The 25,250-nt window shown below is 38.5% G+C and overlaps 1 protein-coding gene across 1 annotated transcript in view; it reads left to right on the top strand.

Annotated features, from left to right (window-relative positions):
- The first annotated feature begins 671 nt into the window (after nt 1–671).
- ADAM28 (ADAM metallopeptidase domain 28) overlaps nt 672–25,250 on the top strand; it is a 62,085-nt gene continuing 37,506 nt past the window's right edge. The window contains exons 1-8 of the mRNA XM_020900956.2: nt 672–783; nt 8,609–8,712; nt 14,184–14,260; nt 15,681–15,759; nt 17,275–17,351; nt 19,125–19,314; nt 23,635–23,706; nt 24,964–25,035. Coding sequence (XP_020756615.2) covers nt 732–783; nt 8,609–8,712; nt 14,184–14,260; nt 15,681–15,759; nt 17,275–17,351; nt 19,125–19,314; nt 23,635–23,706; nt 24,964–25,035 — 723 coding nt within the window. The 5' untranslated portion in view covers nt 672–731. The remainder of the gene's footprint in view (nt 784–8,608; nt 8,713–14,183; nt 14,261–15,680; nt 15,760–17,274; nt 17,352–19,124; nt 19,315–23,634; nt 23,707–24,963; nt 25,036–25,250) is intronic.

The raw sequence follows: 25,250 nt of genomic DNA, 5'->3' as shown, positions 1-25,250 counted from the left end.
CCCTCTTTCCTGGTTGTTATGGATGATGTGAATACCCTTGGGGAGCTCAAAAGCCTTGAGCTTATAGAGTCATACATTCTTATTTCATGATAGTTTAAGTTCCCTGAGATCACAATTGGGGAAGAAGAGGCTAAGGATATTAGATAATGGAAAAGAGAATTTTACATAAATTCACACTGTTGGTGCTCCATGGTACCCTAAATGGGAAAGAAACTACTATCTCATGACCTGCTTCTTTTTCATATTCTCGTCCCTTATAGGTTATCACAAAATATTGAGGAGAGTTCTCTGTCCGGTACAGTAGGTCCTTGCTGGTGATCTATTTTATATATAGTAGAGTGTACATATGAGTATATTTCTTATACAGATAATAAATACACATATATATTAAGCTACATTGAAGCCGTTCTCCTGGTGGCTTCTGGGAATATAGAATTTTATTGGACATGGACTGCTTTTGAGTGGGGAACGTGGGGAAGGACCGAGAAACAACAGCATAGGATAAAGGGATCTTGGAGCCAGGCAGCAGCCAGAACTTCCCCTGCTGTGCCGTTGTCACAGGACCACAGCTCCAAGGTTGTGCAACACCTTTAGTAAACACTTCCTGAAGCGGAGACAAGAATGAACCCTGGGGTTTCAGCCTGTCTCACTTAAAAGGAGGAAGGGGCAGACCAGGAGGGTAGTCTGCTTGAGTGAGGAGAGTGGATCCCAGGCTCCTGGGAGCAGCCAGCATGTGGCAACGGCTTCTTCTGACGGCCACCTTACTCCTTGCTCCACTTACAGGTAGGCATTTAACTCCTTTACAGATTCTATTAAATACCTGCTTGCTTTTCATCTTCTCCCAGTAGTTTTTTTCACCAGCTTTACTAACCAGCTTGGCAGGCTTAATCTGTTGTTTTTGGGGGCTCTGACTAATATAAATAGTGTAAAGGAGAAACAAGGAGACTTCTTGACCACTATTTACACATCTGATCTGAGAACAGGGAAGTCAGAGGGGAGACTTCATTCACCATCATTTAACCAAAGAATATGATCTTTGAGTCAAAGAATGGAAGGCCTCAAAATCAACCTTGTCATTTTTAGAGTAGTTAAGGATGAGGCAGATTTGACTGGTTATTACAGTGTAGGAGGCTTCAGAAGGTATCTGTATTATTGTTGGGGCCTGTTTGACTCTATTCATTTTGATCACATTTTTGTATTTGTTGTTCAGTTGTTGAGTCATGTCCCCGACTCTTTGTGACCACATGGACTGCAGCAGGTCAGGCTTTCCTGTCCTTCACCATCTCCCAGCGTTTGCTCCAATTCATGTCCATTGAGTCAGTGAGGGCATCCAACCATCTCATTCTCTTTCGCCCCTTCTCCTCTTGCCTTCTTACCCCTTTTTATATTTAGTCCTCTCATTATTGGTGATAATAAAGACATTGAATTAGAAGTAAATATAATGCATTAGGAATAAACATTTTATATTTATAAAGCACTATGATATTATTTGATCAAAACAATGCTGCCATTAAACTTAAGTTGATCATTCACTTCCATTATTCTGGTTAGATCAGACATTTGTTGATTGAAAAAAAGGCACAATATGAAATTTGTGAATGAAGCTTTATTTGGGACAAAATGAGGACTATAGCATGAGAGACAGCCTCTCAGATAACTGAGGAATTGCTCTCAAGAGGTGGGGCAGGGAGATCAGTATATAAGTGATCTTGTTGAAGGGGATGCATGCAATCAACCATACATTTGGGCAGATGGTTGATCACAAGAAAGTTGCTGCTGGATGTCTCCATTAATGATTTTAGTGCTTTTCTAGATATGGGAAAATGCAAGCAATTAGGCTTATAATATCTTCTCCTAAAAGTATCTAACTATCTGAAGGTCTGTTCTGCTAGTTTCTCCCAGAGCCAAGTGTCTCATTTCTCAACTTTTCCCTGAACTCTTGTTTCAGGCTGTCTATTGAAGATCAGTTACTACAGTGGCTAGTGACTTCATTCTTGTAGTACCAGATGGGAAGCAACAATTTTCAGTTTAAGAATTCAAAAGTAGGGACTTCCCTGGTGGTACAGTGGCTAAGACTCTGCACTCTCAACGTAGGGGAACCCTGGTCAGGGAACTGGATCCCACATGCTAAAAGTAAGAAGTTGGGATGCTGCAACTAGAGATCCTGAGTGCTGCAAATAGGACCTAGCACAGCCAAATAAATATATTTATAAATATATGTGCATGCATGCTAAGTTGCTTCAGTCCATGAGATTCTCCAGGCAAGAATACTGGAATAAGTTGCCGTACCCTCTTCCAGGGGGTCTTTCTGACCCAGGGGTTGAGCCCAAGTCTCTTACATCTCTGGCACTGGCAGGCAGATTCTTTACCACTAGAACCACCTGGGAAGCCCTTGTATGTTAGATTGGACAACACATTTCCTTTGGTTATTTCTGCTTCTAGACCTTATTGAAGTCAGCACATTAGCTTCAGTGCCTGAGACTCCTTCCCTGGTAAACATTTTCTTGGGTTTTAGAATGTTTGTTGGGACCTAGAAATGAGACTAACTTATCAACAAGAAGGATGAGGTTAGGAAGGGAAAGATTCTCTTACCCCTTGCACCCACTCAGTACTTGTCACTAAAAATTATTTTCCTTTTACCCTGGTTTCTGATTTCTTCTGTAGACCTGGGAAGGTTTTACATTACATCTTTTAGTATAGAACAGTGCTAGGCAAGGAAAAAAAAAAGAAGGAAAGAAATTTTAAAAAGAAGGCATATATATTTACATATAGCTGATTCACCTTGCTGTGAAGCAGAAGCTAACATATTATAAAGTAACTATGCTCCAATAAAAATTAATTTAAAAAAATGATTGTGCTAGATATTTAAATTATTGACTTAAAATTCTTATTTTTAAAAAATCAATCTTACTAGACACCTTCTTTTCCCACATTTTCTGAAAATACAATCACTAAAAACTCTCTGAGGCCCTGCTTGGTTGAAATATAAGAATTGTTTGTGTACTAGCCTTATCCAACAGCATAAAGTTCAAGCTGGATCCACTGACAGAATAGCATAGCTGACACTGGGTGCCACTCACATTATAGCCTTTTTGATGAAACTGGGCATACCAACTGGTTCTGTTCCCCTGTTTTTGCATTCACAACAATTGCCCCAAGAGACACAATATTTTTAGAAGTTGTGTCTAAAAGTATGATATCTCTGAATCCTTGGTGGTGGGGGACCAAGGTTCTGAAGTGGCTTTTGTGAGGATGGGGAGGACAGTCCTTACAGAAAGCTCACCTGCCCCCCGTCTTCCATCTGGGACAGAAAGCTCCCTCTCTTCTTACCTTCCAATGTGTATTTTCAAGAGTGTTTCTATGGTCGCTGAAATACCCTGATATCATTCCCATATTAATTTCTTTTCCAGCCAAATGTAAGAAGTAAAACAATTTTCATTTTCCCATCTCCCTTTTTTTTTGTCTGCCCTCATCCCCCAGAGAATAAACAAGAGCCACTCCCAGCATACTTTTGCCCAGTTCTTAAATATGTGAAATTTAAAAGAAGAGATAAGTCAGGCCAACTGTTCGTAATGAGCTTTACAATCCCTCAAGAAAAATAACTTATGAGATTTCCTTGTGGAAAGGGGGAAAAAATTTAAAGAATGTGGCAGGTGCTTGGGGGTGAATAACTGAGACCAAGGAGAAAGGTCTTTATTTCAGCAGAATACCCAGGGAATACAGTACCTTTTGAAATCACTTTACTTCAAATTAGCAATTTCTTATTGCTTTTGTCAGGTAACTAGAAGACCGACAAGAATATCTGTAATTTAATCTTAATAATCAAAATAATAGTCTTAATTAGGATGTATTTTTTCCATTAGTGTCTGTACTTTTTTTTTATTACATAAAGTTTAAAATCATCAGATAGTTTGATGGGGTACAGAGAATTCCAGAACTTAAGTCAATGTCATTGCATAAACCCTGATTTGGGGCTCAACATCATGTGTTTAGTTTGGAAAGATACTTCTTTAAACAATATCTTTGAAAAAAAAATGAAAATACATGTAACTCCATGGCTGATTCATGTCAATGTATGACAAAACCCACTGCAATGTTTTGAAGTAATTAGCCTCCAACTAATAAAAATAAATGAAAAAAAAGAGAAAATATCACTATTACATACAAAAGGGCTAAACTCCAAAATGCTCCATGCATATTAAAAAATAAAGTAGCCTTCCAGATTAATGTCTGTTTAAGATTGTAACTTTTTCTAGAGATAGAGAAGAGCTTCCCAGGGGGCGCCAGTGGTAAAGAACCAACCTGCCAGAGACAAGACAGGGCTTTGACCCCCGGGTTAGGAAGATCCCCTGGAGGAGGGGGTGGCAGTCCGCTTCAGTATTCTTGCTGGAAAATCCCATGGATAGAGGAGCCTGGCAGGCTATAGTCTATAGTGTGGAAAACACTCAGACATGACTGAAGTGACTTAGCATGCACACAAGTAAAGACAGAGAGAGGAAGCAAAAGACAGAAACAGGAAGGAAGAAGGAAGGGAGGGAAGATTCTAGACTAAAAAAGCTAGAGAGACATGACAATTAAATAAAATACCTGATCCTACACTGGACCCTACAATGGAATGAATAAAATACCAAAAAGGATATTACTGGGTCAATTGAAAAAATTGAAATATAGATGATAAAGTCTGGGTCAGTGTTAAATTTCTTAAATTTGATTGCTGGGCTATGGTGGTATAAGAGAATATTCTTATACTTAGGAAATATTGAAGTTTGTAGGACTAAAGATTTATGGTGTATCTAATGTAACTACTCATCCTCAAATGTTTAGAAAGAAAGTTTGTGTACATGTATATATACACACATGTATATAACATATGTATATATGTGAGAGACTGAGAATATGCAAAATTTAAGTAAGAACAACCTCAAAACATTGGTGGTTTACAAGAATACTTTATTCCTCACTCATCAGGATGTTTTGAAAAGGGTGAATCTGTGAATCAGGTAAATCTGGGCAAAGGATATAAAGATGTTGTTTGTACTATTCCTATTCTTGCAACTCTCATGTAAATTTGAATTTATTTCCAAATAAAAAGTGCTTAACAGTCCAAAAATAAAAGATTTAACTTTTCTAAAACTATTAAACACTGAAAATAATGAGCCAACCCAAACCCAAATAACAATTTTCTTTTTTGATCCAGTTCTGCTAGTTAGAACTAATCTAGTTTGTGAGTTCTGTGGGAGAGAAAAAAAGCAAGTGTTGAAATGAATTGGTGGAAACATATTGTGTTTTGTCTCAGATTTGTGGACTCCCTGGATGGCAGTTAGTTGTGATCATTCCACAGGCTTCAGAGCAATTAGCCTGATGTTCTCCAGCTGGGAGGAGACTGCAGTATCTCCATCACACTTAAGGATGAATGAGCCAAATAGCATTTGGGCCCATTGGCTCTCTTTTCCTGCTGCATAATCAGTTATATCTCAAGTCTCATTCTTTCAGGGGCTTTCTGGGTTTCAGAGAAAGAAGGGCCGTTAAGAGAAATTCTGTTTTCCTTAGAGCTGTCCTGTGTTGTAAAAGCATGAAGAGCTGGAAATCTGTTCACTTCAAGCTGAGGAAAATACGAGAGGTTGCTGAAAGCTTTTGAAAAACTCTGCTAGTTTAGTTTATTCATTGATTTAATTTGGTTGTCCATTGGAAGTGTTTGGCCATCAACTAAAGAGCTGGAAAGACATTTCTCCACAGATTTACGTATTTAGACTTCACATTTAAGAGTCAGTTGGTGATTTCTGATTTCATGAAATGTTAGAATTTGGATTATGAACTGGGTGCATGGAGATCAATGTGGACATCAGAGAAAACTTGTGTTGGGTGGATTTGCCTGTTTCCACTCACCACCTCTAGTGGGGAGCATGTGAGCATTATCACCCTCTGCTTTTATAAAAAAAAAATTAATTGAATAGTTATTTTTTTTATGATCTGAGGGCAGCTTGGACTAATATTCCCCATCAGAATAATGTGTATTATGAATGAAAGCCATTTTTCATGCAGCATTTTTAGAAGAGTTACTTTGGTTGCAGCATTGATGGAACGTATGGCTTCATGAGCTCCATATTAGTGGGACTAATTGTGTCGATTGGACACAATCACCAGATAGCACGTGGGTGCCTCTGGTGTATTTATACACAGAGTAATGGGAGGCTATAGGGAATAGTTTTGCTACCATCATTTAATTTCTGGATAGAGTAATGTCTCTGATTTTTAATAAGCTGTCTAGATTTGTCATAGATTTTCTTCCAAGGAACAAGCATATTAAAAAGCAGAGACATTACTTTGCTGACGAAGGTCCATATAGTAAAAGCTATGGTTTTTCTAGTAGTCATGTATGGATGTGAGAACTGGACCATAGAGAAGGGTGAGTGCCAGAGAATTGATGCTTTGAACTGTGGTGTTAGAGACGACTCTTGAGAGTCCCTTGGACTGCAAGGAAATCAAACCTGCAAGGAGATCAATCCTAAAGGAAATAAGTCCTGAATATTCATTGGAAGGACTGATGCTGAAGTAGCCAATACTTTGGCCACCTAATGAGAAGAGCCAACTCATTAGAAATGACCCTGATGCTGGGAAAGATTGAAGGCGGGAGGAGAAGGGGACAACAGAGGACAAGATGGTTGGATGGCATCACCGACTCAATGGACATGAACTTGAGCAAGCCTGGTGTTCTGCAATCCTGGGGTCACAAAAAGTTGGATACGACTTAGCGACTGAGGGACTGAACAACAACAACAATGACAATTTTCACCAGATGGAAAGAAAATGATTGATTTAATATTCCTTTAAGATCTTGAATTTCAGTTATGAGCTTTTAATACTGATGCTATTATTTTCCTTTACCAAAAATTAACTAAATAAAAATAGAAGATGCCCACACTGCTTGAACTGTCCTTAGAGATCATTTAATTTGACCACATTTCCTGAACAATTAAAAAACCCAAACTAAACCCAAAGTTAAGGTAAGTGTTGATGTCATGGCTTTAAGTGTTTTGGGAATGTTTTTAAGGGTAAATCTTCAGTCAGTGAAAGAGAAGCCATTTTATTACTTGAGCACTCCATTTTGAAACCAATGAGCTCTTTGCCAATTTAATCACTTTTTCTATCCTTCAGAGTTAAATGCAAATGACTCTAAGAATGGTCAGATTAATGAAAACCATCCTAAAATGATAAAACAAAAGCAACATCACTAGGCAATTTTGGAAAGTTTCTACTTTAGTTTCTGAAGAAACTTTGAAAAAATAAACATTTTTCTTCTCTGGAGCATCACTGGGACAGGTGTACATTCATGCAAGTTGATTAATGAAAAATACTGTTTTCTTTGCTATAAGACCAACCACAGTCACATAAATTTGTATTATCATAGAATTTAGGTTTGCCTATTTTATTTATTTATTTTTATTATTATAATTTTTAAATTTCTGGCTGCCTTGGGTCTTTTTCCTAGTACACAGGCTCTCAGCACATGTGATCTTAGTTCCCAGGCCAGGGATGAAACCCTTGTCTCCTGCTTTGGCAGGCTGATTCTTAACCACTGGATCACCAAGGAAGGCCCTAGATTTACCTATTTTAATAAGCTAAGAATACCCTCCAGTCATTCAAAGCCTTTGCAGTCACAGTTAGGACCTAACTCTGGGTTGGCCAGAAGTTTCAAACCAAGTTATGTACCTTGATTTCCCTGTACCTACATTCTGTCCTGAACCATGTGGGCAAATAAAAGAGAAAATAGAAAATTTTGTGTTAGCTTTGGGAAATCTGAATTTCTCTTAAAAAAAAAAAAAAAAAACATGAAAACTTCTAGAAGCAACATTGATATGAGATCTCAAGATGCAGATAGAAAGTTGAAGCCTTCCAATTCTCTTTCAACATAACTGCAGGCTCAAAAATTTTCCTTCCTGACCAGTCCTAGTGTTCTAATTGTCTCCTTCTCCAATTTTCTTTTTCTTTTTTGGTATCTGTTTGCAAAAACATGGGTTTGTCTGTACTGCAAAAGCTGGCCCAATCCATGGAGCTGGTACTGGAGACTTTTCCTACTGATTCAGTTTCTTTCACTAGTAAAAAAAATAATGCTGTTGGAAAACCCAACAGAGATATACTTGAATCTGAAATGGCATCCATTCATTATTTAATTTTTATAATACTGTGTAGTTTCAGAGTGCTTCGATTTGATTATTCTGACGCTGATTAGCTTTCTGGAGCATTAGTTTGATTCCTTCTCTCTTGTCCTTGTTTTTGTCTGTACTGTTTGCTCCATTCCTCTAGGGGATCCTAGAGGCAAAGAGAAGTGGGAAAATTCCAAAGAAACATATTTACTAAGCTGAAAAATTATGGTAAACTTTCAGTGGGTAAAATATCTGAAGATATAGGTTAAAGATGTGAGAAAAAGAGCAGGTTTTTTATTTTGTTGGCTGTTTCTAAGGGTGGCACTTGTATAACTCTCTCATATAACTCAGTTAAAGCCCCTGCATGTGGCATCATTCATCAGCAATGCCATCAGGAAGGCCATTACCAAGTAGCCTATGTTAGTTCTGCTTAGCTGAATCTTCTCCAACTTTTTTTTTCTCAGTAAATTCTATAAAAGAGCTTCCAGGAATGAAAAACTATGAAGTTGTTTATCCCAAAAGACTTCATCCACTACGTAAAAGAGAGGTCAAGGATCCCGGTCAACAGGTACAACTTTTGATTTAATAAAGAATTTTGAATATATATATAGATACACACACACACACACACACACACACACACACACACACACACACAAATATATGGGCTTCCCAGGTGTTTCAGAGGGGAAGAATCCACCTGCCAATGCAGAAGACTCTGGTTCTAGCCCTGGGTTGGGAAGATCCCCGGAAGAGGAAATGGCACTCCACTCTAGTATTTTTGCCTGGGAAATTCCATGGACAGAAGAGCCTGGTGAGCTTTAGTCCATGGGGTTGCAAATAGTCAGATATGACTTAGCAACTGAGCATGCCCATGTATCTCTCTCTCTCTCTCTGATATAGATAGATATAGATATAGATATAGATATAGATATAGATATAGATATACACACTTCCCTGGTGGCTCAGAGGGTAAAGCATCTGCCTGCAATGTGGGAGATGTGGGTTCAATCCCCAGTACTCTTGCCTGGAAAATCCCATGGATGCAGAAACCTGGTAGGCTACAGTCCATGGGGTCGCAAAGAGTCGGACATGACTGAGCAACTTCACTTTCACTTTCATATATATATATAAATATATTTCATATGTAAGTATATACATTTTTTCTAGATAGACATATACACATTTGTGTATGTTTTTGACCAATATCTTTATTAATCTTCATGATAACCCAACATTCTATTATTAGATTTATTTTGATGCTAAAATTCTGACAGTTGAAATAAACTATCCAAAGTCACACAGAGAGTAAACTTTAATTACTTATGGCAATTCATAATTCATTCTGTTACTTTTAAAGAATTTTATACAGTATTTTTTATCTCTATCTTTCATCATCTTTAGATACACAGTGGTGGTGGTTTAGTCAGTAAGTTGTGTCCAACTCTTGCAACCCCCATGGACCCTTGCCAGGCTCCATGTACAAACAAAACTGTGAACACTAAAATTGAAGTAAAAAAATAAAATATTGTGGGTGAATGCATGCATAAATGTGTAGTAAATTAGGATTAATTACTGTAATTAAACACAAAGCTTACCCTGCTTTTTTCAAAAGAAGTGATTATTAAAATTTGTAGAATTCTTACCACTTGACGAAAAACACATTCTCAGTCAAAAGACGGAAGCTGAAACATGATGATGCACTCCACAGAAATTTTCTAATTACCTACACCTGCGATTCTTCTGCTGAGAGCCAGGAAAATACAAATATATGAGATGAAAATAACTTTTACATCTACCTACTGTTAAGATGAAACTCATGGGAAGTTCATATTCCCCAACTGGACAAAGTTCCTCACAGGTTATTCTTTCTGATACAAGCACATGTGTCACAACTAAAGTCAGAGAAGACTCTGTTTCCCAAAATAATAGTCTCTCAACAAAACATTTCTGCTAAATTTATATAGGACCCATATGTATTGGCTTTTGAATCAATATTACTTTCTTCAAAAGCTCTCTGGCAGTATCTAAAAAATGCCAGCTACCTTTCTTACTGAGTATTTTGAGGTGGAAATGATCTTGGTGATTTCTATATTGAGACTTTTGGTTTTCCTTGTGCAAATAATTAATTAGCAATTACTTGAAACATTGAGAATTTCTAATGCCTGACTTACGGGATCTACATAGATCTCAATCTGAACTGATCACTTCTCAAGGCAATCTGCATGCAGTGCAGGAGACACAGGAGACGTAGGCTTGATCCCTGTGTCAAAATAATCCTGTGGAGGAGGAGATGGCAACCCAATTACAGTATTCTTGCCAGGAAAGTCTCACAGACAGAGGGGCCTCATGGGCTACAGTCTGTGACTTTGCAAAGAGTCAGACACAACTGAGCACTCACTCAGGTGAAATAGAGGACTCTTGTACTTATTATTATACAACTGTGCCCCCTGCTGGGCCAGAGCACTAAGGCACGAGCATTACCTGTCACGTGTGCCAAGAACATGGCCCCATCTCTCTGACTTCATTACACTTGTCCAAGTCACTTAAGATTTGAGCTGGAGTCAAGTAATCCTTTGAAAACGTTTCTGGAGGAGGCACTAATAGCCAAGGTAGAATTTTGAAGATTTTATTCATGATTGTATTCTTGATTGTATGTTACATACATGGCATAAAGAGGTTTGAATAAGCTTTTGGGGGATAAGTGAGCAAATAAGTAAGTAAACAAATGGATGAATGAATAAGTGGAATACATTTCCTATATACCTCCAGAGATGCATATTCAGCAAATACTTAGCCAAGGTCCCTGATGTTGAAACTTACATTCTAAAGTTGATCACTATTCTTCCTAGGATTCTGCCTTTGGATCACACACTTCCTTAGAGGCCAAACCCATCCTGCTGTCAGCCTATGACCCAAAGTAGGATATCTGGTACCACACTGTGCTGTGCTTAGTCACTTAGGCGTGTCCCACTCTGCATGACCCTGTGGACTGTAGCCTGCCAGGCTCCTCTGTCCACTGGGATTCTCCAGGCAAGGGTACTGGAGTGGGTTGCCATGCCCTCCTCCAGGGGATCTTCCCTACCGGGACTGAACCCAGGTCTCCCGTATTGCAGGCGGATTCTTTACAAACTGAGCCACCCGGCAAGCCCGGCACCACAATGCCCCCCCTATAGTGTGAACAGTTTCAGACCTTAACTCGGTCCAACAGGGTTTCTAGAGCTAAGATTACCATATGTTGTGATCACAGCTGTGCTACTAGAATTAAGAAACTCCCTGGACTTCTGGGGTTTCCTTGGTGAGATCGCTTGCCATTATCTGGCTCTGCTTCCATCCCAGAAGCATCCAGAACCATGACCTTCCCAATCCACCCAGTAGTCCTTACCCATGGTGTTTCCTAGAGGGAAATTTTATTTATATATCCCTGGGCCCAGCTAATCTTACTCAGTGGGCTCCAAGTCATTTCCTTCTTGTAGAATCTCTCCAAATCAAGGTGCCCATTTCCTCTCCCAACTCCTCATTCAGACACACTTCTTACTAGCAGGCCTTGTCCTTCACCATGAACTTCTACTTGAGAAGTGCAGTCGCAAGGTTGCCCAGTCCTCACTCTCCAGCACTCAGTCAACTCAGTCGTGTCCGATTCTTTGCGACCCCATGGTTGGTAGCCCATCAGGCTCCTCTGTCCATGGGATTTTCCAGGCAAGAAAATGGAGTGGGTGCCATTTCCTTCTCTAGGGGATCTTCCTGACCCAGGGATCAAACCTGTGTCTACCGTGTCTTCTGCCTTGGCAGGTGATTCTTTACCACTGAACCACCACGGAAACTCTCTTTCTCATAGTCTCTGGTTTTCTTCTTTGCTGTTACCTTTCATCCATACCCTTGATGCTAATGTCAGCTAAAACTTCCATTCCACAATTATCCTTTCTGAAATAACCTCCAACTAATATTGGGTTGGCCAAAAAGTTCTTTTGGGTTTATATCAGAAAAACCCAAACAAACATTTTGGTCAACCCAATATTTTAGCTTACTATCCACCACAAACCTTTCATGACAGAAAATAGATATTGGGAAGGCTCTTTTGTATGGAATGTCAAATCTAGCATTCTCCTGATGTTTTCATTCTATCTGGCCTTTCTTAAGCCTGAACAAAAAGTGGTGACAATGATTCCCCCATGACATTTGTTTTCAACCTTCAGGCTTTTTGAAGCTCCTGTTATTCATGAAAATGAACTGAATTGCAACAGCTTCCCCTCATTTAGACCCACAGTGTAGGATATTTATAGTCCTGGATTTTTAACACCAGATGAGCCTTCAAAAACTGATCACTTAAAGGAAATTTGGGCTGAGATAACTGACTTTGGAGATGGCAAATCCCTGTACAATATTTTGAATGGATGGCTCTTTCTTTTTTTAAAAAAAGTTTTATTTATTTTATTTATTATTATTATTTTGGCTGTGCTCAGTCTTTGTTGCGGTGCACAGGCTTCTCACTGCAGTAGCTTCTCTTGTTGTAGAGCATGGGCTATAAGGCTTGTGAGCTTCAGGAGTTGTGACATCATGGGCTCAGTAGCTGTGACTCATGGGCATAGTTGCAGCTACAGCATATGGAAACTTCTCGAAGCAGGGATCGAACCCGCGTCCCCTGCATTGGCAGGTGGATTCTTATCCACTTCACCACCAGGGAGGTCTAGATGGCTCTAACTTTCTGTTGTCCTTGGATGAGCTCAGGTCCTATTCCCTTTCTCAGGAGAGGGAAGAGACAGGAAAGCTTGACCTTAAGCGCAACACAGCAGTGGAAACGGCACTCAGCTCAAAAGTGGTGCTCCATTGCATTTGGTCTGCCGTATTGGATCCCTTTAATAATAACAATGTCCTGGCACTCCCCAGAGAATTGGTAGATATTATATGCCACCATGGCTTATAACCCTGCTTTGTAGAACAAAGTAAGAATTCAGTACTTGATAACATCTTTTTAAAATCCTTTGATAGACACCTGTCTCCTCCTGTATATATAAATCTAGACTTAAAATAGTTCTTTTTACACAGTGTACTAGAAGTGACATTTCTCTTTCTGAACACCTGAGACTGTATTTTCTTCCTGATGACCTCTTCCTGCCTTCAGGTACAAATTTGTGTTATTTTTCCCATATTCTGCCCTCCACTTAGCCTTGAGAAGAGCTATAGACCATATTAGTGAGGGCTTTCTTGGTGGTACAGTAATAAGAATCTCCCTACCAATGCAGGAGATAGGGGTTCGTTCTATCCCTGGTTGGGATGGTTCCACATGCCATGCACACCACAACTACTGATCCCAATCTCCAGAGCCCTTGGGCTGCAACTACTGAAGCCTAGGTGCCATGGAGCCCATGCTCCTCAACAAGAGAAATCACCCCAATGAGAATCTTGTGCACTGAAATGAAAAGTAGCCCCCACTCACCACAACTAGAGAAAGCGTGCACAACAACAAAGACACAGCACTATCAAGAAAAGACGTTAGTGAGAGGCTTGCAGGTCTTTGGGTCTGTGTGCATACTAGTTTTTCTTCTCAAACCACTTCCCCATGCCGCATTACCTGTTCAGTTCATATCTTATCTTTCATTATTTCCTCAGGAAAGCCTTTCCTGCCCTTAAAATATCAGACATCCTACCCTGCTTCCATATTTATGCCCCTTATCACAGGCAACTCACTTTTATTGTGTCTTTTTCACAAAGCTATAAGTTTTCTGATAGTAGGTACCAATTTTTCCTGCTTAGAAGCCCATTTCCAGAATCAAACGGTGTCTGGCATGTAAACTGCACTCAGTCTTTGTAGAATGACCAACTGGGTGGATGGATAGATGACTTGGCGTAAAGATCTCAGATAATTTGTCTTTTCAGTTGGCAGTCGTTTGATTTGTTCAAAGCAACAGAAGTAGACATTTGGGATCACAGCAATTACTGGGGGAAAAAAGCAGGCATTGTTTCTAGTGATGAACATAGCCAAATGAATATGTGTATGTGTGTTTTTAATTGTCAAAAAATGTTTGTGTATTTTTGCAGGAAAATTTTGAAACTGAGTTGAAGTATGAAATGACGGTTAATGGAAAAATTGCAGTACTTTACTTGAAAAAAAACAAGTAAGTGCCTATACTTCTGATGTTATTCTCACTGACAACCAGTTAGCATATGGAAAGTGTGCTAATTGAGTCTGTCACTACCTCGGGGCTCGTGGAAATCTTGGATATTCAGCTTTTACTCTCAGTTGACCCAATGGGTTCCTTAAATATTTGTTCCTACTGAAGTAGTAGAGACACAATGTGTAAAACCACCATTGACTAGCATTCTGATAGTTGGAGTCATAAAACAAAATGCAAGCAGACATATATTTTAGCCATTTCTATGAAATAGCAGAGAGTTTTAAATCTTCCCATGCATTATTGCATTTTATTATTTTAACACTGAAAGATTAGAAAAAAGACATATATGTGTTAAATTCTAGAGCCAAAATTTGAGTCAGTGGTAAAATCAAAATCGGGATCCCCTAATTGCAACACCAATTTGCTTTCTACCCACATCCACCAACCTTCCGTCTTCTCAAACATTCCATTGTCTCTGATTCCTTCAGTCAGTTCATCTAAATTCAACATTGCTTTTCAAACTTCACTGCCTCAGCTCCCATCCAGATCTTGATCATCCTATGTCTACACTATTTCCAAAGTAGTTTTACCTAGTCCTACTCCTTCAAGCTTTTTGAATCTCTAAGCTGTTCAATATAGGAACAGTGAGATGCTTTTCCCCCCTCAAATATTTTACAAAAAGTCACAACTGACTAGAGTATGGAAATAGTTTGATGCAACAGAAATTGTACAGACTTTGAATTCAGGCAGACCTGGATAGGTTCTTTGTCACTATTTAATCTCATCTGAAATATAAGGAAGGTAACACTTATCTTGTTCGGACTGTTGAAATGATTAAACATTACACATAATTTATCTATTCCAGCGGCCAGGATAGAGACAGTATCTAATACATGTTAGTTACTCCCTTTTCTCCTTGCCCTGCCTCTTAAAAAAAAAAAATATTCAGACTCCTATTTGCTGGTGAGGCCTTGAAAGAATTTTAAGAAGCTCAGTGGAAATGCTGAAAAGTCCCTAACTGCCAAGTGCAAGTCAATTTTCAATACACTTTCCACTGCTGCAGTCGTTAACTGTTAGTTGTAACTGACAAGGACTGGGTGAAAAAGGCAGTCATCCGAAGCTGGTGGTGGGGTGAACCTTGCTCTTCTCAGTCATTTTTATCAACCTTTCAGTTCTATTTCTTCCTCTAATCACCCCTCCGACAAGCATGCAAAGTTTGATGAGGAAACAGACATTTTTGCACACTACTCAGGAATTTCCCTGCCCTTCTCACTCCCTCCACTTTAAATACCTCTTTCATGTTGGATTTGTCTTGGGGGACTAGGAGGAAAAGCTCACCACATCCAGGAAAATCTCTCAGTTGAATCACTGGACTTCGCAGTTTGCATGAATAAAAATGACATTTCTTTTTCTCCCCCAGGAATCTCCTTGCACCAGGCTACACAGAAACATATTATAATTCCAGTGGAAAGGCAGTCACCACGAGCCCACAGATCATGGTAAAGCAGACTATCCTAGATTCACTGTTAATTTGGGGTGTGACCCACATACCCAGAGGCAGTGTCTTTGCCAGACAATTAGTGAAAGTGAAATATATGTTGCTTTTTTCAGCTGTAATAATTCATAATTTTTTAATTTTTTTACTGGAGTAGAGTTGATTTAGAACTTTGTAAAGCTGTTCAGCAACTTTCAGGTGTATAACAGAAGTGATTCAGTCATTCATATACATGTATCTGTTGTTTTCCAGATTCTTTTCACATATAGGTTGTTACAGATTATTAAGTAGAGTTCCCTGTGCTATAGTTGATTATTATTATATATATAGTAGTAGGTATAAGATGTGGTACATATATATAATAAAATATTACTCAACCATTAAAAGAATTAAATTATTCTAATTGCAGGATTTGGGTGGACCTAGAGATTAAGTGAAGTAAGGCAGACAAAGATAAATGTCATATGATATCACTTTGTGGAATCTAAATAAAAATGATTCAAATGAACTTACAAAACAGAAGCAGTAGTAATTCTTAATAGATCCTCCAACAATTTTACAGTTGGACAAGAACAAACCCATTCCTTGACCACCTTGGTAAGGCTTTCCAGCCTTCAAGCACTCCCTATAGGAGAGCAGGCAGAAGGAGCCTCTTGTTTTCATTAGAAAAATTAAGAATTATGTGAGTCTGGTGTTTTCACTCAGCGCCAATCACCTCTCCATGTCATGTAGCCTCTCAAACTCAATCCTATATCCTCAACGTTAGAATTGCAGAATTCTGTATTTTCCCTAAATAATTTCCACTTTGGACTCTTATTCAGAGAAGACAGGATGGAGAGGTACGAGGGATGTTTTATCTTTGCCATCTTTTCTGAGAAAGCTCTTCAAGAATTCTCTTCCATAGCAATGCAGAGGTTTATGTTGGCCAACACACTGCCTGTCCCAAAGTAGAAAGGTGAATTTGACTGAAGGACATCCACATGAAAAAGCATTAAGGTTGAGCATTTTGCTTCAAGTGGAGACAGAGTTGTTATATTAATATTAACCCAGTTAGCCTGGTGGCACTCTTTGGATAAATCAAGAAACAACAACACGATCCGAATAATCCATTCATTGAAAAGAGCTTGTTGGTGTTAGGAAAACTCAATGAACAATTAATTATCCAGGGAAAGAATGAATGTCTGGTATTTCAGGGACTCAGGTTTTAAACTTACATCTATGAGTTTGTTTTTTCCCAGACTCTATTCATCCCTGGCATTCTTCTTCTGCAACAATAAAATTTGCAACAAGGTATAGTTAATGCCTCCTAGGCATTTGGGATCATCAACTAAATGATGAAAATTTTATCCACAAATGGCTGGTTAAAAAATTTTTTTACAGCTCTAATTGACTGCTGTTTAGCATAAAATGGTTTGAAAACAGTTTTGATACCATTTCAAGATTTCAAATTCAAATTTAGTTGCTGGTCTAAAATCATGCACACTTGTCCCTTGTCAACCCCCTTTCCCCTTTTTCCTAGGATAACTGTTATTACCAAGGACACATCGTTAATGAAAAAGTTTCTGATGCTAGCATCAGCACATGTAGAGGTCTAAGGTAAGGAAGGCTTCATGATGGTTTGTATGTTCCTGTGATGATGATGATGATGATGATATGTGTAAATAATCTAAAGAATCTCAAATATAATGAATTGTACTATAGTTGAGTTTGAATTCTAAAGACTCAAAAATTTTGAAATTTGAAGGAAACATGGCTTTTCTTGATAGCAGTTTATAAATTACATCCCTGAATTACTTGCAGAGTTGTTTTTGTTTGTCTGCTTGCTTTCAATATATAGGTTATGGAGTCCTAGTTTTAGAGTCAGAACCTAGAGGGAATGAAATCTTCTCTCTTCACTCTAAACTTTTTCTAGTGTGTTCTATCCATTCCTATGACATCCATTTCTTTCTGGATGTTTATGACTTGCCATGTATCTGTCTACAATAAGATATCTCTTCTGATGCCCAGACTTGATTTTCTCATTTCCTCTTCCATAATTCTATATCTCCCCACATCTGGAGATTTCAAGGAAATCTCAATCTTAATATACTACAAATGATTTTCTCCCTAATGTGGTATTTTTCCAGTGATTTCCATCTCAGTGAATGTTATAGTCAACCAACCACTTGCCTAATCCGGAAACCTAGGTTCTTTGATGACTTCTTGCCTTTCAAATACACATTTTCAATTCATTTAATGAACCCTGTTGATTATATGTTCTAAATATTCCCTGATATTATTCACTATGGTCTCTCTCTGCTGCCACATGCTAGTCCCAACTGCCATAATCCTTTATGCAGACCACTGCAATAAATCACCTAAGTGGAATTTCCCTGGTGGTCCAGTGGCTCAGATTCCCTGTTTCTAATGCAGGTTTCTAACCCAGGTTTGATCCTCGGTCAGTAAACTAGATCCCACAGGCCACAACTAAAAATCTCACATGCCACAACTAAGACTGGCACAGTCAAATCAACAAAGTGGATAAATATTGAAATCGTCTAACTTATCTCTCTACATCCACTCTTCTAATTCCATGTACACTTAGTTCAGTCTCCTTACTACTGTATGTTCTTAAACTTTTCCTTCTTAGCAATTATCTGCTATAATTGTATATATTACATATACATCATATAATTCTGTGTATTTGTAGATCCAATGTGATCATTTGATTCACTTCCATCTTCCTCATTTTAATATAAGCTCCCTGAGATGAGAGAGTATGACTCTTTTCTTTTTTACCTTTTGCCCTTGCTCCAATGTCTAGTGAATAATGGGTGCTCCCTAAATAATGGTTAAGTGAATCCTAGCTCAGGATTTCAGCAGAGAGAAGTGAGGAGAAAATGATAATATTCATTGACTGTGTGCTTTGCATCTTATCTCCTTCAGACTTTGCAACTATACTCTTTGGTAGATATTATCATTCTCATTTTGTAGATGGATAAACTGAGGTTATGTGACTTTAAGTCATAGACCGAGAATTTTAACCCTTGCTATAAGACTCCAAAGTCTCTTTCATTGTCAGTGTACCTCTAGAGCAGACAATGCATGGAAATTGGAAGACCATTGGACTGAGGGTCACAAAATTTCCTTATAGCACCAGCTCTGACATAGCAGTCTGATTGCAGTAGTCACTTCTCCCCAACAGGTCCAATTTCCTCATAGAGAAAACAAGTTTAGGTGATCTCTAAGGGTGTCTTCAGCTGTAATGTTATTCTATATTCTACTGCCCTGAGTTTGGAGTCCTTTGGTGATAGTTACTTTTTAGAATCTACAAGTCTTTAACACTCAAAACTGGAATATTTTTAGGAAGCTTACTCTTCTGTTTTTCAGGGGTTACTTCAGTCAGGGAGATCAAAAGTACTTCATCGAACCACTAAGCCTTACAAACCAGGATGAACAGGAACACGCACTCTTCAAGCACGATCCTGAAGAGCAGAAGACTAACAGCTCCTGTGGGTTGACTGACACAATCTGGGCACCTGGGATTCACCTGAAGGCAATCCCATCTACCAGTCTGGCTGTATGCCTACTTTTATGTTTTATTTTCAGTGTTCTTATATATCTTATCCTGGTTGCTCTGGGTTCCAGTCCTATTAAATCCAATTGACTGAAACTTTACAGTCATTGTTGAAACTAGCAGGTTACAGAGACATTGAAACATCATTGTACATTGATGATTTATTTAATAGGTACATATGGATCTGGAGAAGGAAATGGCAACCCACTCCAGTATTGTTGCCTGGGATATCCCATGGACAGAAGAGCCTGATGGGCTACAGTTCATGGGGTCGCAAAGAGTTGGACATGACTTAGCGAATAAACAACAACAGTGACTATTATTAGCAATCTGTTGTGTTCAAGGGTTAAAAAGATGAGTAGATATAATACTGGTCTCCTAGAAGCAGACAACTTTCACAATGCTGCATCATACAACAAGGGGATAAAGTATTATTATTGTTTTGAGATAAAATACCCTATTGTCTCCATGAATGAATTTATCCAACAGATCTTTCTTAAACTACTGCTTTAAGTCTTGGGGATATGGCAGTGAGCAAAATAAATATGGGATCTGCAACTTAGAATATTCTGTTATACCTGGAATTCAGCTTCTGGTCACACAAGAAAATGAACATGGCTTGTGTGGAAAGTGTTAGTCGCTCAATTGTGTCCAACTCTATTTGACCCTATGTACTATTGCCTTCCATGCTCTTCTCTCATGGAATTCTCCAGGCAAAAATACTGGAGTGGGTAGTCAGTACCAGAGGATGAGTCCAACCCAGGGAATGAACCCGGGTTTCCCACTTTTCAGGCAGATTCTTTACCTTCTGAGTCACCATGAAGCCAGCATGGAAACTTTAAAATGTATACACAAAAACTTTTTCATCATTACCTTCATTTCCTTCAGGATACACTTCACATCCAATCATCTCTTATACATGTTCTCAGAATCCGTAAGACCTGGACAGAAGAGGTCTGAATAAAATAGAATCTCTGTTGGATTCAATTTTCTGTGGGTTTAAATTCTACCAGGCTTCCCAGGTGGTTCAGCAGTAAAGAATCCACCTGTTATTGCAGGAGACATGCGTTTGATCCCTGGGTTGGGAAGATCCCCTGGAGGAGAAAATGGCAACCCACTGCAGTATTCTTGCTTGAAAAACCCCATTGACAGAAGAGCCTGTCGGGCTGCAGTCCATGAGGTCACCAAAAGGACACGACTGAGAGCCTGGGTACTGAGCACTACGTTCTACCAGTGCTATGATATCTAAAAGCCCAGGAAAATCACTCTGAGCCATAAATTTCCATGAATGTTGATCTCCTGGTTAAGCTTGATACAGGTCCCTAGTCTTTCTGTCTCAATTCCTTGGTAATCATGTGCAAATATCCTCACTCTCATGACATCTTACTGTTTCATTTTGGTACTCCTCTTCAGATCTTCTCACTGTTATCCCACCTCTGCTGGACCACTAAATATTAGAGGCCTCATGTAGCTCAATCCTGCATCCCATTCTTTGCTTTTTCTACATATCCTTCGTGGATAAACATATCCAGTGCTGTCTTATTTAAATAGGAACTTTGCACTAATTACCATCAAATGCATATCTCTAGCTTTGGCCTTAAGAGGCCAGACTGTTACAAGTAACTGCCTACTTGTTGCATCTAACTCTTATCTGAATTTTTCATCTGGCCTCTTATAAATTACTACTGATTAAAGAGTTCAAAGACTTCCCTGGTGGCCAGTGGTTAAGACTCCTTGCTCCCAAGGCAAGGGGCATGGGTTCAACCCCTGGTCAGAGAATTAAGATACTGCATACTGCATACCACACACACACACAGAGTTCAAGAACTCAGGTCAGTAACAAATCTACTGTGAAGCATGGTTTTTGCTTTGTTTTGTGGAGAGAAAGAAACTGAAATGAGGGAAGCTTGGAATGTGCAGAGGAGATGCAGCTCTGTTTGAGAAGCAAAGGACAGACTAGGTGCTGTGGTGATTCCTGGCTTTGAACCGTTGGTAAAGGAGGGGCTACTTATTGGGATAGGAATACAAGGAAACCAAAACAAAACCGGACTCTAAGAGAATGCTGAAGTTAACGTGTCTATTTCATGGCAGACTAGTGGAGAAAGTCCACTGTTCAAAAAATCTGAGGACTTTAGTTTTATTTTTAGCATTTCTATTAATTATTGTGTGTGCGTATATAAGTGATAAGTGAAAGTCATTCAGTCGCGTCTGACTTTTTGCGACCCCATGGACTGTAGAGTCCATGGAATATTCCAGGCCAGAATACTGGACTGGGTACCTTTTCCCTTTTCCCGGGGACCTTCCCAACCCAGAGATGAACCCAGGTCTACTGCATTGCAGGTGGATTCTTTACCAGATGAGCCAAAAAGGAAGCCTCATTTTAGAAAAGGCAGAGGAACCAGAACATTTCATGCAAAAATGGGCAAATAAAGGACAGAAATGGTATGGACCTCACAGAAGCAGAAGATATTAAGAAGAGGTGCCAAGAATACAGAGAAGAACTATACAAAAAAGATCTTCACAACCCAGATAATCATGATGGTGTGATCACCAACCTAGAGCCAGACATTCTAGAATGGGAAGTCAAGCGGGTCTTAGGAAGCATCACCATGAACAAAGCTAGTGGAGGTGATGGAATTCCAGCTGTGCTATTTCAAATCCTAAAAGATGATGCCATGAAAGTGCTACACTCAATATGCCTGCATATTTGGAATACTCAGCAGTGGCCACAGGACTGGAAAAGATCAGTTTTCATTCCAATCTCAAAGAAAGACAATGCCAAAGAATGCTCAAACTACTGCACAATTGCACTTATCTCACATGCTAGTCAAGGAATGCTCAAAATTCTCCAAGCCAGGCTTCAATAGTATGTGAACCATGAACTTCTAGATGTTCAAGCTGGTTTTAGAAAAGGCAGAGGAACCAGAGGTCAAATTGTCAACATTAGCTGGATCATTGAAAAAGCAAGAGAGTTCCAGAAAAATATCTATTTCTGCTTTATTGACTATGCCAAAGCCTTTGACTGTGTATCACAATAAACTGTGGAAAATTCTTAAAGAGATGGGAATACCAGACCACCTGATTGCCTCTTGAGAAATCTGTATGTGGGTCAGGAAGCAACAGTTAGAACTGGACATGGAACAACAGACTGGTTCCACATAGGAAAAGGAGTACATCAAGGCCGTATGTTGTCATCCTGCTTATTTAACTTATATGCAGAGTACATCATGCGAAATGCTGGGCTGGATGAAGCACAAGCTGGAATCAAGATTGCCGGGAGAAATATCAATCACGTCAGAGATGTAGATGACACCACCCTTATGACAGAAAGTGAGGAAGAGTCTCTTGATGAAAGTGAAAGAGGAGAGTGAAAAAGTTGGCTTAAAACCCAACATTCGGAAAACTAACAACATGGTATCTGGTCCCATCACTTCATGGCAAATAGATGGTGAAACATTGGAAACAGTGACAGACTTTATTTTCTTGGGCTGCAAAATCACTGCAGGTGGTGATTGCAGCCATGAAATTAAAAGACATTTGCTCCTTGAAATAAAAACCAACCTAGACAGCATATTAAAAAGCAGAGACATTACTTTACCAACAAAAGTCCATCTAGTCAAAGCTATGATTTTCCCAGTGGTCATGTACAGATGTGAGAGTTGGACTATAAAGAAAGCGGAGTGCCAAAGAATTGATGCTTTTGAACTGTGGTGTTGGAGAAGACTCTTGAGAATCCCCTGAACTGCAAGGAGATCCAACCAGTCCATCCTAAAGGAAATCAGTCCTGAATATTCAATGGAAGGACTGATGCTGTAGTTGAAGCTCCAATACTTTGGCCACCTGATGGGAAGAACTGACTCATTTGCAAAGACCCTGATGCTGGGAAAGATTTAAGGCAGGAGGAGAAGGGAATGACAGAGGATGACATGGTTGGATGGAGTCACTGGCTTGATGAGCATGAGTTTGAGCAAGCTCTGGGAGTTGGTGATGGACAGGGAAACCTGCCATGCTGCAGTCCATGGGGTCACAGAGTCAGACATGACTGAGTGACTGGACTGAACTGATTAATTAGTTATGCAATCCTTTACACTCTGGTAAAAATGAAGGGCCCAGACTAGAATATCACCAATGTCTCTTTTACCTCTGACATTCTGAGTCTAGTATAAGATGATTCTGGTGGTTAGTTAGAGTCAAAATGGCAGTATTGTCTTCCTTCTTTCCCAGGTACCAACCAACTCATTAAATTACACATTTCAAATTTAAGAATGATTCTTGCAGAGAGAGACATTGCCTTAGTAAGTTTCCTTTTTTTTTTTTTTACAGAGATCCAAAGACCAGAAAGCTTGGGAAAAAAAGAAATATGTAGAATATTATTTGGTCCTGGACCATGGTGAGGTAATTATATCAGATAAATGAGTCTTTTAAAATGCTATACTGCATAATTTTATTATGCAAGATATTAAATAATGGATATGTTCTTAAAATAATGAATATGAACTATTCTTTTTTATAAATTTAGAAATTTGACATGCATTTAGGCTGATATGATTTTGCCTTTTAAGGAATGAGTACCTAATGTAATATGCCTAAACTGATCTTTTTGCACTATAATACTCCTTTCTTATTGTCTCAAGAACTCCAAACTTATTTTCTAATTAAATTCTTTGGTCACTTGTTTTATGTTAAGTAGTTAAATCATCGGTAAATTAAAGTTTATGCTTATCAGGGAGTGGTAAATTTTTAAAAGAGCTAATAGAATTTTCTGAAAAAGGCACTTTTTGGTAATGTTCATTCTTAATCTTTTTTTAAAAAATTTGAAAATAAAGCCTTATTTACAAAAGCATGTCATGGGCCACATTGGGTTCTTAGTTTGCAGATGCCTGACCTAAAAGCCAGAATCCAAAGTGAAAGTTAAAGCTATTCGTTTGGCAATACCAGCCTATAAAAGAATTAGGACCACAAACTGAGAAAAATCATTTGTAGCATGTGTGACTGATGAAAGCCTAGATTCTTAACTTGGAAAAATGTTCATCACAAAGAAAAGAAGACAAGGACTCTGATAGAAAACTCTATAAAGAACTTTTCATTTAGTTACATAACACATGGAGCTTTGGTTACAGTTTTGAATGCATTTTAATATATTGATTGTTCTAAACCTGAATTCCATATATGTTATCACAAAGGAAAACATGTTATAATAATATGAGTAAGTTAATTCATTTTTTACCTCTCTTATTATATAAAGTTCTGAGCCCCTTATTATATAAAGTTATATATATATGCTTATTACATAAAGTTTTGACATTTTGTATTATGCTAAATTCATTTACTGCTCATATTTCTTTAAATGAATAGACTCTTCCTTGCACTAGTTCTACACAGTATAGGAAGCCATGGTATTTAACTGAAAATACTTCAGGAATAGTTCCTTAGAGTTTTACACTGAGCTAGTACTTTACGGGATGAAACATCATCTTCTAAAATGCTTTCATTTAGCTAGAGAAATAAGGAAGTGTTTTGTTTTTAATGTTTAAGGGCTAGCTTTTATAATTGATCATTAATTATAAGTAAAATTAGTGAAATTGCTATTTTTAACCTTCTAATTTCATTCATTTCTATTGATGTCTATATTTTGTCTGTGTTGTTTTTTAGTTTAAAAAGTACAGTCAAAATCAAGAGGAAATAAGAAAGACGGTATTTGAGATGGTCAATTACATCAACATGGTATGATATATTATATTGAGTGTTGTTTTAACAATTTGTTAGGTGGTGTCACTGGTCATTTCATGAGACAGGGAAGAAACACCAATACTTCTAAGCATATGGCTGACTGTCTCTTGAAAGGTGACCATAACTTTGGCTACTTCATTGAATATTAATATTACATGATAGAGAAGTATGTCACCTACTTGCCACATTATTCACAGGTCCATCAAGAT

This window comes from Odocoileus virginianus, chromosome 31 (genome assembly GCF_023699985.2).
Source record: "Odocoileus virginianus isolate 20LAN1187 ecotype Illinois chromosome 31, Ovbor_1.2, whole genome shotgun sequence".
NCBI lineage: Eukaryota > Metazoa > Chordata > Mammalia > Artiodactyla > Cervidae > Odocoileus > Odocoileus virginianus.
The sequence above is the reverse complement of the archived record's forward strand: the minus strand, read 5'-3'. Positions and strand labels throughout refer to the sequence as shown.